Source organism: Antedon bifida, chromosome 3 (assembly GCF_963402885.1).
Source record: "Antedon bifida chromosome 3, ecAntBifi1.1, whole genome shotgun sequence".
Taxonomy (NCBI): domain Eukaryota; kingdom Metazoa; phylum Echinodermata; class Crinoidea; order Comatulida; family Antedonidae; genus Antedon; species Antedon bifida.
In genome coordinates this window covers 22749226-22763256 of record NC_136228.1, presented here as the reverse complement: position 1 = coordinate 22763256, position 14031 = coordinate 22749226, and the positions used below count along the sequence as shown (strand labels likewise).

Sequence of the window (14031 nt, the reverse complement as noted above, 5' to 3'; positions counted from 1 at the left end):
TGGAAGCATCATCACCAAGGAATAATGTGTTGTCATCTACATAGCTAGTAATTTTGATTTCGTTAATTTGATAATTTGTATTAGGCAATTTGATACCGTTTACATCTTTACTCATTTTAATTTTGAGAGCGAAGATTTCTGTCGCTATGTTAAAAAGATAAGGACTCAATGGGCAACCTTGGTCTAACCCCAGATTTAAGTTCGAAGAATTCAGATAACCACCCGTTGTGTAGTGCTTTTAAGATAAAATTTCTATCAATGGTGTCGAAAGCTTTACTGAAATCTAAGAAAATGGCTGCACCAGGAATATTTCGTTTTTGTGCCTGCCGTAGTACATCTTCTATAGTATAAATGTTTTCCCCATTTATACCGTCCTTTCATAATCCTTTTTGATCTGAGCTAATTACGTCACTTATCCCGTATTGTAGTCTATTAGCTAATGCTTTGGCTGCAATTTTGTAGTCTATGTTGAGGAGTGTCAGGGGACGCCAATTTTTACAGTCTCTACTGTCTCCCTTTCCTTTGAGGCTGTTAATTAATAGAAGGTAACTTATTTCGTTCCAAAAAACCATGTAAAATTCAACAGACAGTCCGTCTATTCCGGACTCTTATTTAAGACTATGTCGTCTAGTGCCTTTTTACATTCTATAGATGTGAATTTCCCTTCGCAGTGCTCTGCAAAGGTTACTAACTGTAGGCATTTAAATATCATAAGAAAAATTATCAAATTGTTCCGATATTTCTTCATAACTAGTAGACGAGCTATACATGGACTTATTGGACATGGATATTTAACTTGTTCTCTTATAATATCATTTTCATCATGTAATACTATTCCATTCTTATCAATAATATTAATACTATTCATTGATTTTTTTTCACCGTTGTATTTTTCCATCTCTAGGAAATATTTTGTAGTTTTCTCTCCCTTTTCTACCCACTTGCACCTAGATCGAATTTGAGCTCCCTTTGCTTTATTTTCTAGTGCAATTTCATGTTCTTTGATTTTGTATTTCAAATTTTCGTTGATTTTAGGACATGTGTTATTTGTTGTTTGTTGGTTATAAAGATCATCTATTTGTTTTTCAAGACGAGAGATCTGGTCTCTATTTTGTCTAGCTCTTTGTTTCGAAAATTCCTTAGCATAACTTCTAATTCTATTCTTACAAATATCCCACTTAATTCTGTGCGAGTGAGTAACATCGAGATTTTCACACTCCTTAATTATCCTTAATTATTTTCTTAATATTGATTTGGAATAAGTTATCAGATAGATGAGAGTTATTCATTTTCCAGTAACCTGGACCTCTTGTGGAGGATTCTGTTTTAATTACAATTTCAATATAGTCATGGTCAGACTTTGGTAGATGCTTAATTTTAGAATTAGATACACTACCTGTTCAGTGGCGGATCTAGGAGGGTGAATTGGGTGGCTAGCCACCCCCCTTAGTTCTCAAAAAAAAAAAAAAAGATGCAACCAACCCGCGACCGCGTCGCTAGATATGGATTCGACGCACCGCATCTTTTAATTAAGAAGAGTAGGCTAGGCCTAGAGCTAGGGTTAGCATTATAGTTGTGTAAATAGTTATAGGCCTACATAGTGAAAGAGCTAAGAGTTTAATTACTATTTATGAATTCAAGAGTTTAAAAAGAAAACGCGATTTAAAATCTTCGGAAAATACCCACAACTGAGTTATTTTAAAAACACACGCACTCCTACTACCAGCGTCACGTTGTCTAGCGCGCTCCTTGTGTGAATGCTGACGTCATCATCTCTCCAAAAATACACCATTTTCCATTTCAGTTATACTTACCGCCCTGGTACGTCTGTCCGTGTGTGCAAGCGAGTAACATGGTGTTCTTTTTTATTTCATAGGCATAAAATAAACATGAAATGTCTTGTATGTACACGGCCGAAAAAAAGGGTGTGGCATGTTTGGCGTTTTATTGATTTGTGTTATAGACACGGCGATTACTGCAATCAGTGTATACTAAATTAAATTGAGTTATTCACCCGGCTGTAGAGTATATATCTGAGGTTAACAGACCACCAAAACACAACAGTATAACACAACTTACAAGTACTATCGAGGCATTTTCGGAGTACCGCATTACCAAATGTTCATTTCGTTTGAAGTGTTTTTCGAAGTTTATTATTAGTTCGTCAAAAAAGATCCGTACAGTATTTAGGAAGGATTTTCTTTAAATTTACATTATGTAAACATTTGTTATTAAATGTGATGGAAACAGTTGCTTTAGCCTATTAAACAGCGTGTAAGCATCTATTTTTTCAAAAATTTTCTGAGGCTCGGGAGGGGGACACCCCCTCTTAAACCCACACCCGCTCGGTGTGACGCACCTCGTCAGATCCTAGATCCGCCACTGCTGTTGGCAATCTTAACATACCTACTCAACAAGATATATCTAATTGGGAACATTTACAAGATGTTTTCTAGTTGTTGCCACAACTAGAAAAAGGAACGGTGGAACTTCTCATTGGAAATAATGTTCCAGAAGCATACACACCATTAGATGTTAGAGCCGGGTCTCCTCATGCTCCTCAATTAAAAATAAATAAAATATGGGTCTTTCATGAATAACAAAAGAAAATCCTGACAAAGGGTCATTTGCATCAAATGCAAATAAGGCATGCCTGCTAATAATCTACAAATTTGAATTTTTATAAGAAAGCCTATGAAAATTCTAGACAATATCTACATATCATTGATCAACAATTAGCGAAATATATTTTAAAGTGTTACTATTTATCTTGTGAATTTGATATGATTACTATATATATAAATGGTTTGGTAAGCTATTTCTTCTTGTAAAATACATTATTGTAATAACATTAGTTTTATGGCACAACAACAAAATTGTTACCAACATTTTTAAAAAGAAATGTTTGTAAGCTACGATTTGGTAACTTTTTGGCTACTCTTTTGGGTTACAAGAGATATTCCAAGTGGCACACTTTAGAGCTTGACCTTGGCCTTGAAGGCTAGTTGTAGTTGCAATTGAAAAGCCATGCTAAGGTGGATGTGTCCTCACAAGAAGTAATAGTATTACAATGAAGTAATAGCTATGTTCAACTATAGATGGCAATATAGGCCTATATGTTCTGGTACAAAGTAGTAGCACAATATTTGGTGAGTGTTAAGTTTATTACCTTTATTGATGGATTTATTCTGATGTTTGTTATGGTGGTTTAGCCATTTGGGCCACACCTTAATTTGCTATATAGGCTATAAGTATACTCATCTCTTTATATTTAAAGTGTATTTGGTTATGATCTAGCCTGAACTACTTGCTGTTTATTTATGAGGCATTATCATTATTTAATTTGTATAACTTTACTATTATTATTTGCTTTTGTCTTATTACTGAACTCATAGGAGATATTTTGTTGTTTCAGTTAATCGGTTTATGAATAGAAGACAATAAGGATTCGCATTAACAGTGAGAATAAAATTAGTGATTTGGCCAAAACAATGTTTAAATTAGGTAAAATAAAAGGCAGTTTTGCAAACAACAATGTGACATGTAAATGTTTACCTTATTGTTGTTGTCACCTGTAATTGTCTCTAGAGTTTGTTTTATTTGCACATTTTCGCTCAACAAGATTGCTAGTTCTTGATTTAAGCTGCTCACCTCCTTTTCCTTTGATCTAAACATAATTTTATTGAATTAATAATACTATTTGTTCCAATTTCTACTAAAAAGTTAGGTATTTCAGACGTTTTGATAATTAGGCTTTTGAGAAAGAAAACTAAATTTAAATGAAATATAGAGATGATGAATCCCAAGAATCTTTTTGTAGCCTTTAGTCGGGTAAAAATATAAAAATATATCAAAAAATATTTTCTTGCAATTTTTTTGGGGTCATAAGCAGTTTGACTCGACTACTTTGTTTTTGAAAAAATGTGTTTAACATCAATGATCAATATGTTGTTTGGAACACAAGGATTCAATATAATAAATATTTAAAAAATGGCCTACCTGATATTATTTTGCAACTGATTTATCATTATTTCACTCTCATGGATAATTCTCTTTTGTTCATCAAGCTCCTTCTTCAGTTCCTTTTCTTTTATGGATGATGATCTCAACTTACCATCCACATCAACTCGTAGCATCATTTTCTCCTCTTCTAATTGAAGTTTCTTCTTCAAGCCATCCATTTCAGACTTTTGGACAGCAAATCCCAGTTTGCTTTGAACATCTTCATGTTCCTGTTGTAGCTCAGATAATTTTTTGGATTCCTCAAATCTTTTTTCTTTCATATCTATCAGCTCTGTTTCAAGTTTCAGTTTTTCTGAAAGCATGTTATTCCATGCTTTATGATCAATCCACTTTGGAACATGCTATATCAGAAGATATCAATTAGTAAATTACATTTTTTAGTATATATCATTGTTTCAGACAATACTGAGAGGTTAGACGAATTTAAAAAACAAATTCAATGTGAGGAAAAAACACAACATGTTTTCAACAGTTTAAAAAACAAAGAAACTGGATAGAAAAAATGGTAGTCAAACAACTGTTTTGATTTCTACCTCTATGCCAAGTAAAATTTTGCTTGAATGAGGTGGTACATTTCTAAAAGTCCAATTTTCTAAACTTTAGTCACAAATTCCTTGAGGATGTGTACTTCGCCATGTGTATATATAAATACCTTTAACTCTTCAATTTGTTCTTTTGCTTCTTTTAGCTCAATCTCTAACTCTGTAATATATTCTTCAATCTTTAACTGCTCTGTTGTTTTATCATTCATATTAGGATTTTGTTCCTTAGATTAAAAATTACAATTATTAGAAGCTATAATTACATTTCATATATATATATATATATACATACACAAAGCAGGCAATCCTGGTAGACCCATTATTTCGGGCAATGGCACTGCTACAGAGAAAATTTCTGAATATGTGGATGATTTACTTAGACCATACGCGACTGATCTCCCTTCATACATTCAGGACTCCACTGACTTTATCCGCAAAATTAACCAAATTCAAAATTTACCTAATAATTCTGTTCTGGGTACATTAGATGTTTCATCGATGTATACTAATATCCCTCACGAAGAAGGAGTCGACACATGCATTTCAAATTACAAACAAATTCCAGGAAAAACACCTACTAAAGCTCATTTACATTGATTTTAACCAACAACAATTTTATTTTTGGAAATGAGCATTAGCTTCAAATTCATGGCATAGCGAAAAAAAATGGCACCATCTTTTGCAAATTTATTTATGGGACAATTTGAGGCTAATTTTCTGTCCCTCCAACCTAATAAACCACTTGTTTGGTCTAGATACATTGACGACATCTTCATGATCTGGACCCATGGTGAAGATAATTTGGAATCTCTTCTTCTCAATATTAATTCAGCCCACCCAACTATCAAATTTACAGCTACCAAATCCACTAGTAGCGTTGATTTTTTGGACACTATAGTGACCATAGAAAATGGTACACTCAAAACTGACCTATTCCATAAACCCACGGATAAAAATATGTACCTCTCCCTAGCAGTTGTCATTCCTGACACTGGACGCAATTTGTTTACTTCGTGGCTTATGAATTATTTTTGGCGAAAACTACAAGTCAAATTTTTATTATAATATTGATACAAAATATTAACAGGCAATGTATAATTTGTTTGAACAAGTACGAATGTGCGATACTCGGGGTACAGCAAAAAAAGCTGTAATGACGTCATAAGACGGATGTGACGTCACATACACGTCAATAACCTCGGTACCAAATACGGCTATACGGTACCATCTTCGAGACGTCATATGGCTGCATCCGTTTTGAAATTAAAAAATCCGGCTCTATAGCTTTGAGGACATATATTCATGCCAAATCCCAGCTCAATACTACAACGAATAAGGGAGGAGTAGTACTTTATAAATCGCACTTTTTACTCAATAGTGTCGGATGGAGGAGAAGATGAGAAAGTCCTAGAATCGGGTACCCCAAGTAAAAATATTAACCTCAAATGTTGTCATCATTATCCTTAGTATGTTGGACGGGTCACTACGACCTAAGAAAATAATGCCCCTACCCTGGAATATGTACAGTACTATAGTTTAGTTTATGATTATATTTTTGTTCTGTAGAGTAGGACAGACTATATTTACGTTACACAAAAATAATTGATAATAAATCATTTTGAAGAATGAACAATAATTAATACTGTTACGTCAACAAGTCAAGCGTCGTTTTTTTGTAAGAAATTTCAGACTAGTTTTGTGAAATATTTGTTACAGTTACACCAGCTTTCTTCACCTAGAAAGAGTAGAATGTACGCATGACCCATGATCTGCAACCGAACTGTAGATAAGGATGTCATCTATGTGGAATATTACAAAATGCAACAAGGATTGAGACATAGGATTGGGATCAGAGTATTTTAATTTTGGTTGTTGGTGCAGATGCTGCCTATGACTTGGCCATTGGTTTTTTTTTACATCAAGACTCTTTATTATAGTTTTTGTGATGACATCTTCAACAATTGGTTGCTGTGCATTTTCCAGATGTAACTGTTGATCAGATTTCTGCAACAGTATTTTTTCTAGTTTTTTTATACGTGCATCAGCTCCTTGATTTTTCTCTCAATAAGAATCATTAAAGAAGAGTGGCCCTTATCAAAGTTCATCGTTTAACATTTTGTAAAAATAATGCATATATAAACATTTAACCAGGTCATTTCTTGTCTTAAATGTGCGTTCTAAGGTTAATTGTGATAAAAAGAGAAAAACAATGCACTACCACATTCACTCGTAGACGTTTAGGCCTAGCTTAATAGCCCGACGTTTTTTTTGATTAATTTTCTTTCCTTTTTGGCAGAATCTGTTAAATACAATATTTGGGAAAACCTGGTATTTTAGCTGAAAAGTTACGGTTCTTTTATTTGTTTACACTTTCACGCGATTGATCGAAGTGAGTGCATCACATCATGATATGAAAATATCAATCTGCGATGCATATTGGGATTTATAGCGGGCTGCTAAAATTATTAGAATCGACTTATTTTTCACATTTTTAACTGTTTAAAGACGATTATCGCAGAAGGTCCATATAGTATTTATTTTTACATAAAATGTAGTGTGTGACCTTAAATTAGGTCCACCAAATGTAGGTCTAGTGTCTTTAACATTTTTGCATTCCATTTAGTTCTTGTTAATATATTTCTATGAAAAATTGCTATTCCATTGAGTTTGGCATTAGTTACAAATAATAATGTAAGATCATTTTTTGTGTGAAATAGTTACCTGTTTCTCTAGAGTTTTGAATTTAATCTGAAGGTGATCAAGCTGAAATTGTTTAGTTTTAAGCTGTTCTAAGTATTGCTGTCCTTCCTCCTCCATCTGAGTAAGCCTAGCCATTAGATTCTCATTGCGTATCTTGCTGCTGCTCAACTCTTCTTTTAATAGACTACAGTGCTGATGGATACATTCAACCTCTGCCTTTAGAGTACATACTTGTGAATCTGATAAAATAAATTGTGAAACAAATTTAAAACTAGACATGAACTCGTCACTTTGAACGCCAGATGCACGTCATATGTTAGAATATTGCGCACAGAAAAAAGATTATGCTATTATAAGCTGAAGAAAACAAAATGCTGTCAGTGTGCTCTCTATTTTGTGTCCAAGTATAATATAGGCCTACAGTATACACTATATACTGTGTACATACTACATACAGTGTAGCATTGGTGAAAATAAGGGACCCGCCTTTAATTCTAATTTTTAACATGATGATGTCATCAAAATGAAAGACGAAGATACCAATTTCAGATGAAAATTGTCTGAGCAACAACATATTAACATGTTGAAGAAATTTGGATACATAGAATATAGATGCACGCTCTTTTACAATTCAACTGGCCATATGATAACGTCACAACATCCGATGCGCAACATTTGTACATGAATTCATATCTACAATTCAACAGCTTACAGGTGCCGGACCAGTGGGAGGTCACCTCCTACAGTTTGTTCGAGAGTGGGAGAAGCTGATGGTAGACAGCTGGATTCTCTCCACATTAAGCTACGGCTACCGCATAGAATTCACAAGCGTCATATAAATACATACATGATATGCGGTTTCCTGGGTATAAAATTCAAGATAATAAATACAGCAACAAAACAAACATGACATAAAAAGTGAAAAATACAAACAGAACAATTAGTGTAACTGACAATTAAATAATTGGTTATGGAGGAGGTCCTCGTCCAACCACAATCCCCAAAGATCCAATAAAGCAACGAGGGCTTATAAACGGAATTGCCACGCTGCTCCACAAAGGAGCCGTAGTAAGGGTCGAAGAACATCATGCGGACTCGGGCCACGAATCAACCGTATTCTTAATCGAGAAGTCCTCGGAGGACTGGCGACTAATTCTAAATCTAAAACGTCTGAATAAACGATTTATCCGGCCCCGCAGGTTACGGATGGAGACAGTCTCATCGATCCTGTTAGGGCTAAGACGAGGAGACTGGGCCGCATCGATAGATTTAAAAGATGCATACTTTCACGTACCAATCGCAAAAGAAGACCAACGTTGGTTGCGGTTTCGAATCAACAGTTGTCTCTACCAGTTCTTTGCAATGCCATTTGGCCTATCAACGGCCCCGCGCATGTTCACGCGCATCGTTCAAGTGCTCGGTGCGTTCTTTCACAAGAACGGCATTCACATATTTATGTATTATTAATAACGGAACACGTAGGGTTCTTAGTGAACCGGGAGAAGTCGTGCCTGGTGCCGACTCAACATCCCATTTATCTCGGAGCGCAGATAGACCTCGTGTCAGGCAGAGTGTGCCCCTCACAGAAACGGGTAACCAAAGCCCTTGCTGCTATACAAGGCATGATTACCACTTCCGCTCCGACAGCATACGACTGGCTGAGAATGCTAGGTTTCCTAGCCATCTTTGTAGATCTAGTTTTGTCGGCTACGGATGCGGCCGCTGCAACTTCATCTGTTAACCTTCTACCGGCCAGGTTCAGACTCATTAATAAAGTTCATTATAACGCAATTCCAATGGTGGCTAACGGACGGCCAATTGTTAGTGGGCAAATCAATTCAGAGATCAATTCCGGACACCCGAATAGAAACGGACACGTCCGAAGCAGGTTGGGGTGGTTGCTCCAACCAAAGTAATGACTCCAGCGTTTGGAATGCCGAGGAGGCGTTAGCCCACATCAATCTCTTAGAACTTTGGGCAGTAGACCGAACGCTGAAGGCGCTACTTCCAAACATAACAAATTCACACGTCCATATTTGCTCGGACAACACAACCGTGGTCGCATACATCAACCGACAAGGAGGAACGAAGTCTCCGACTCTCTGCTACACTGGTGCATCGCCACAACATAACATTCTGCAGTCGATACCGAGATGCACATGCGTGGGCGGTGGATGACCTGTCCATGTCATGGGACGGCCTATGGGCATACGCGTTCCCGCCAATATCAATCATACCAATAGTACCGACTCACATTCAGCGCTTCCGATGCCGAGTTCTGTTGATCACACCGTTCTGGCCCCGTCAAGCGTGGTATCCACTTCTTGTTAGTCTTCTAACGTCTGCACGGATCTACTGGTGCAAAATCGTGCAAGGTTCTCAGCGATCAACCTACAATCCCTGAACCTGACTGTTTGGCCATTGTCAGGGATCAGCTTAGAGACTCGGGCATTCCGGACGGCCCAGCCACCCTGGCGGCCAAATGTAGAAGAGAGTCGACTCTCACCGTCTATGACACTTCTTTCGCTGTACGAATCAGGCTTGCAAGTACGCACTGTGTCAGGCTACCGGTCCGCGGTTGTGGCCATTACTCCGCCATTCAAGGATGGCTCGACGGTATCAACTTCCGCAGTTGTTACGCGGTATGTTCAGAGAGCGACCTCCGTCTAAGGTCGTAATCGTTGTTCTATCCGCACTCACACGCCCGCCGTTCGAGCAAGGCTTCGCTATACAATCTATCGCTTAAGACAGCGCCGGCACATATGCATGAGGTGTTGCTACATCCTGGGCATTGTACGCTGGTGTTTCTATATCACACATTATGACAGCGGCATGGTGGCGGACACAGTCTAAGTTTACTGCGCATTATTTAAGGGACATTTCTGCAACCATGGCGCCAGTAGCAGCAGCAGTGCTAAAGCCTAGGTTAAAGGTATGTACACTTTACTTGCTCTGCTCTTTGTTAACTTACTCCCACCGCCGACTAGTTCTAGTCCGGTGCTAATCTGGCTATTGTCGGTTTATACAGGTAAGCTAGGCACGATATAGACTACACAAACCAATAGTGGTGTTAGTAGTCTATGAGTTCTAGCTTACCTGTATAAACTCCCTCCCGCCGTCCCCGCAGTCAATTAAGCGGAAAATGATGACGGTGGTACATTGGAACGTTCCCACATGAGGGCGTGGTTGCGGACTGGTCCATTATAATACAGGGGTGTTTTAGAATCTTTTCACTTTCGTATCTAAAGCCCTCCCCCTGGAGAGCACGGGCTATTGTTGGTTTATACAGGTAAGCTAGCACTCATAGACTACTAACACCACTACTGTAATCATGAGTATCACTTTTCATTATGAGGAGCTATAACATATTGAAATTTACTGTAATGATGAAAATAAGTGACCCAAGTAATTCACGCTTTTGAACATGATGACGTCATCAAAATTTAAAAATTGTAAATCACGTGAAAGATAATTGATTGACCTAGACAATATCAGAATCTGAAGGAAAATGGAATATTGATAATTAGAGATGCGGTCTATTAAATGTGATAAGTTATGAAGAAATAGACAAATATTCTATATGATATGATACGATGACGTCACAATGTCCGTTTAGCCTTATTGATGCATGATCGATATCTACAACTCATCAACTCCTAGAATATGTAATAAAAATAAATTTCACTGTTTACTTTAGAAAATATGACTCTTTAAAAAAACACGCGCGAATTGTCTAATTCAAAGTGTTCGTTGCTGAAAATGGTCTACGCTTGTGGACGCATCCCTCTCCAAATAAAGGCAAACCGACCACTTTTTAGTCGCGTGTAACGCAACTCTACAGCTCACTATGTTGGTCGGTCGGTTAGTCAGTTGGGGCTCATAATGAATGGAAATCTGTCAGCAAAGACAATGTTAAAAGATTTTTTTTAATTGCTATAATTCCTTTAACGTTACTACTGCAAGGCAAATGTTCGAAATGCTCTCCAATCGTTATTAGATAAACATGGAGAACAATTACAGGATAAAGTATTTTGTATGTTACTCGCTGAAGTTATGAACATTGTCAATTCAAGTTCATTAGAATAAATAACACCTAACCACGTTTTAACTCTTAATTTCATGTTTCAGTTACTTCAAACCAGGTTTATTTCAGGAACTGGGAGATAGTGCAGCATCTAGCAAATGAGTTTTGGCACCGATATAAACATGAATACCTACAATTATTACAGACTACAAGACATAAATGGTAAACAGTCCAGGGAACCTATGGGAACTTGCCAGAGTCACTGACGTGACAAGTAGTGCAGATGGGCTTTTTAAGAAGGTCAAGACCCATTGCCTACAATTTGTGACGTTTTGTAGAAATAATGCATATATATTACTTTAAAAACATTAAACCAGGTCATTCCTTGTCTTAAATATACGTTTTATGGTAAATTATGATAAAAAGAGAGAAACAATGCACTACCTAAGTAGTTCGCGGTGAATGTCCTCTCGTGGGCATTCTTTAGGCCTAGCCTAACTAGGCTTAGTTTTGTAGGCCTAGCTGGTAAACATCGGTAACGTACGAACATGGGTGAATTACAGAACAAAAACAGAAATATCAATCCGCGCTCAATGCATGTTGGGATTTATAGCGGGCCGCTAAAATGATTAGAATCAACTTATTTTCACATTTTTAACCGTTTAAAGACTAGCAAAGTTATCTCAATAGGACCATATAGTATTTATTTTTACATTAAATGTAGTTTGTGACCTTAAATTAGATCTAAGATATGTAGGGAATGGGTCTTTAATATGTTCATCAGCAGGCACAATGCTACACTTTAGAGACCAGTTTACATTATTAGTTGTTGTTGGTAAATGCTTCTAAATATTGTTAAAAAATAGGATTTGGACTTGTGTGTGGACAATAAACTTAAGGCTGTTGTGAATGATATTGCAAAGATATGGATAACTTTTTACGTATCCAAGAACGCTGATCGATATCTCGCCCACAAGTGAACAAGAGTATATAGCCTGTTGTTTGTGGTGAAAGAATTTATTAGTTTACATGTTTGCATTATTATTTAGAGAGATTGCTTTGAATTACCAGGCAGCTTGCTGGATTACTATGTTTTATTTTATTATAAGAAATACATTACAAAGAAATACAACTTGCAACATGTTTACTAGTCCTGGTTCCCTATTATACTATTCGGCCAAGTGTACTATTGAGGAAGCTGATAACAATTAATGTAAATCCTTATTTATGTTCATGGATATTGATAAGCAATTTTGTTACTGGTAGATGTCAACGAGTTAAGGTCAACAATTAATTTGAATTATATTGACCCAAATACGGGAACACCGCAAGGATGTGTGTCATCCCCACTTTTATTTTCAATATATGTTAGTGATTTAAGATGTAATGTTAATTCATGTAACCTTATCAAGTTTGCGGATGATATGTGTTTTACTGGTCTTATTACAGGAGGAGATGAATTTGTATAGAGAAGAAGTATCAAGGGTTTTAGATTGGTGTAATACTAATTATTTGTGTATTAATTCTAAAAAAAACCAAAGGGCTTATATTCAGAAAAAATGTTAATCACATTCCACGGAAGTCATGTTGAAAATCTAAAGGTGTTCAACGTCTGTATTCCTTAAGGAAGTTGAAACAATATTATATATAGGCCGTGATTTTAAATGTCATGAACTATGACGAAAATTATGAAATTACGACTTTTATAATTGAACTGGTCATATGATGACGTCACAATATCCAATGCACATAATTTGTACATGAATTCGTATCTACAATTCAACAGCTTCCAGAAAACGTTTTAATCATGAGTATCACTTTTCATTCTGAGTAGCTATAACATATTGAAATTGATTGGAATGATGAAAATAAGAATCCAAAGTTATTCACGCTTTTGCACATGATGACGTCATAAAAATTTTAAAAACGGTAAATCATGCGAAAGATAATTGATTGACCTAGAAAATATAAAAATATGGGGGAAATGGAATACGGATATTAAGTGAAGATGCGCTCTATTAAATGTGATAAGCTATGACGAAAGAGACAAAAATCCTATATTTTATATTTGAGTGGCCATACGATGACATCACAATGTCCGGTTAGCCATATTGATACATGATTCGATATCTACAACTCATCATCTTCCAGAATATGTAATTTAAAAAAAGTTCACCATGTAGTTTAGAATCTATGACTGTTTAAAAAAAGGCATAATTTTGACAAATTTTTGAACTTTTTCATAAAAAACGCGTGCAAATTGTCCAATTCGACGTGCTCGTATGACGTGATTTTAAGTCGAAAGCGTTTGAAAGTTGGTAAAATTACTAGAAAAGGCTCGAAAAAAATAAATCACGCAAAAAAAGATGGTTTTAGCTCTACGGGCGCACTGAATTTTTGACATGCTTAAAATTACATGAAACGCGTAGAAAGTTGATTAGAAATTGATTTTTCGCATTTTAAACACGCGTGCGCGTATAACTTTCTGTGAAACATGCCATTTTTTTTCCACAGAAAGTTAGCGCATGATATAAATTACACTTTTGCTAAATTTCAATTTGAATTGGTATATGGGTTTCGATCTATGTTAAATACGCGAAATTCATAAAATTGCTGTGTGACTCTAAATCTTTCTTCTTTCTAAAAGTTTCTTGCACATCTACAGCTACAGGTCAATCTTATGACAAAGTTATACAATCTTATGTTGTCCAGAATTAGAGATACGCTGCGGACAAAATTTGT

General features: G+C 36.1%; 1 protein-coding gene and 1 long non-coding RNA gene across 2 annotated transcripts in view; one reads left to right on the top strand and one right to left on the bottom strand.

The window, feature by feature from the left end:
• LOC144838020 (uncharacterized) overlaps positions 1 to 14031 on the bottom strand; it is a 147293-nt gene that overhangs the window by 76510 nt on the left and 56752 nt on the right. Inside the window, exons 8-11 of the mRNA XM_078693357.1 lie at positions 7287 to 7504; positions 4676 to 4789; positions 4000 to 4364; positions 3556 to 3667 (exon numbers count right to left, since the gene is read on the bottom strand). Coding sequence (XP_078549483.1) covers positions 3556 to 3667; positions 4000 to 4364; positions 4676 to 4789; positions 7287 to 7504 — 809 coding nt within the window. The remainder of the gene's footprint in view (positions 1 to 3555; positions 3668 to 3999; positions 4365 to 4675; positions 4790 to 7286; positions 7505 to 14031) is intronic.
• The window catches only part of LOC144838055 (uncharacterized), a 65884-nt gene that overhangs the window by 37452 nt on the left and 14401 nt on the right, over positions 1 to 14031 (top strand). The window lies entirely within an intron of this gene.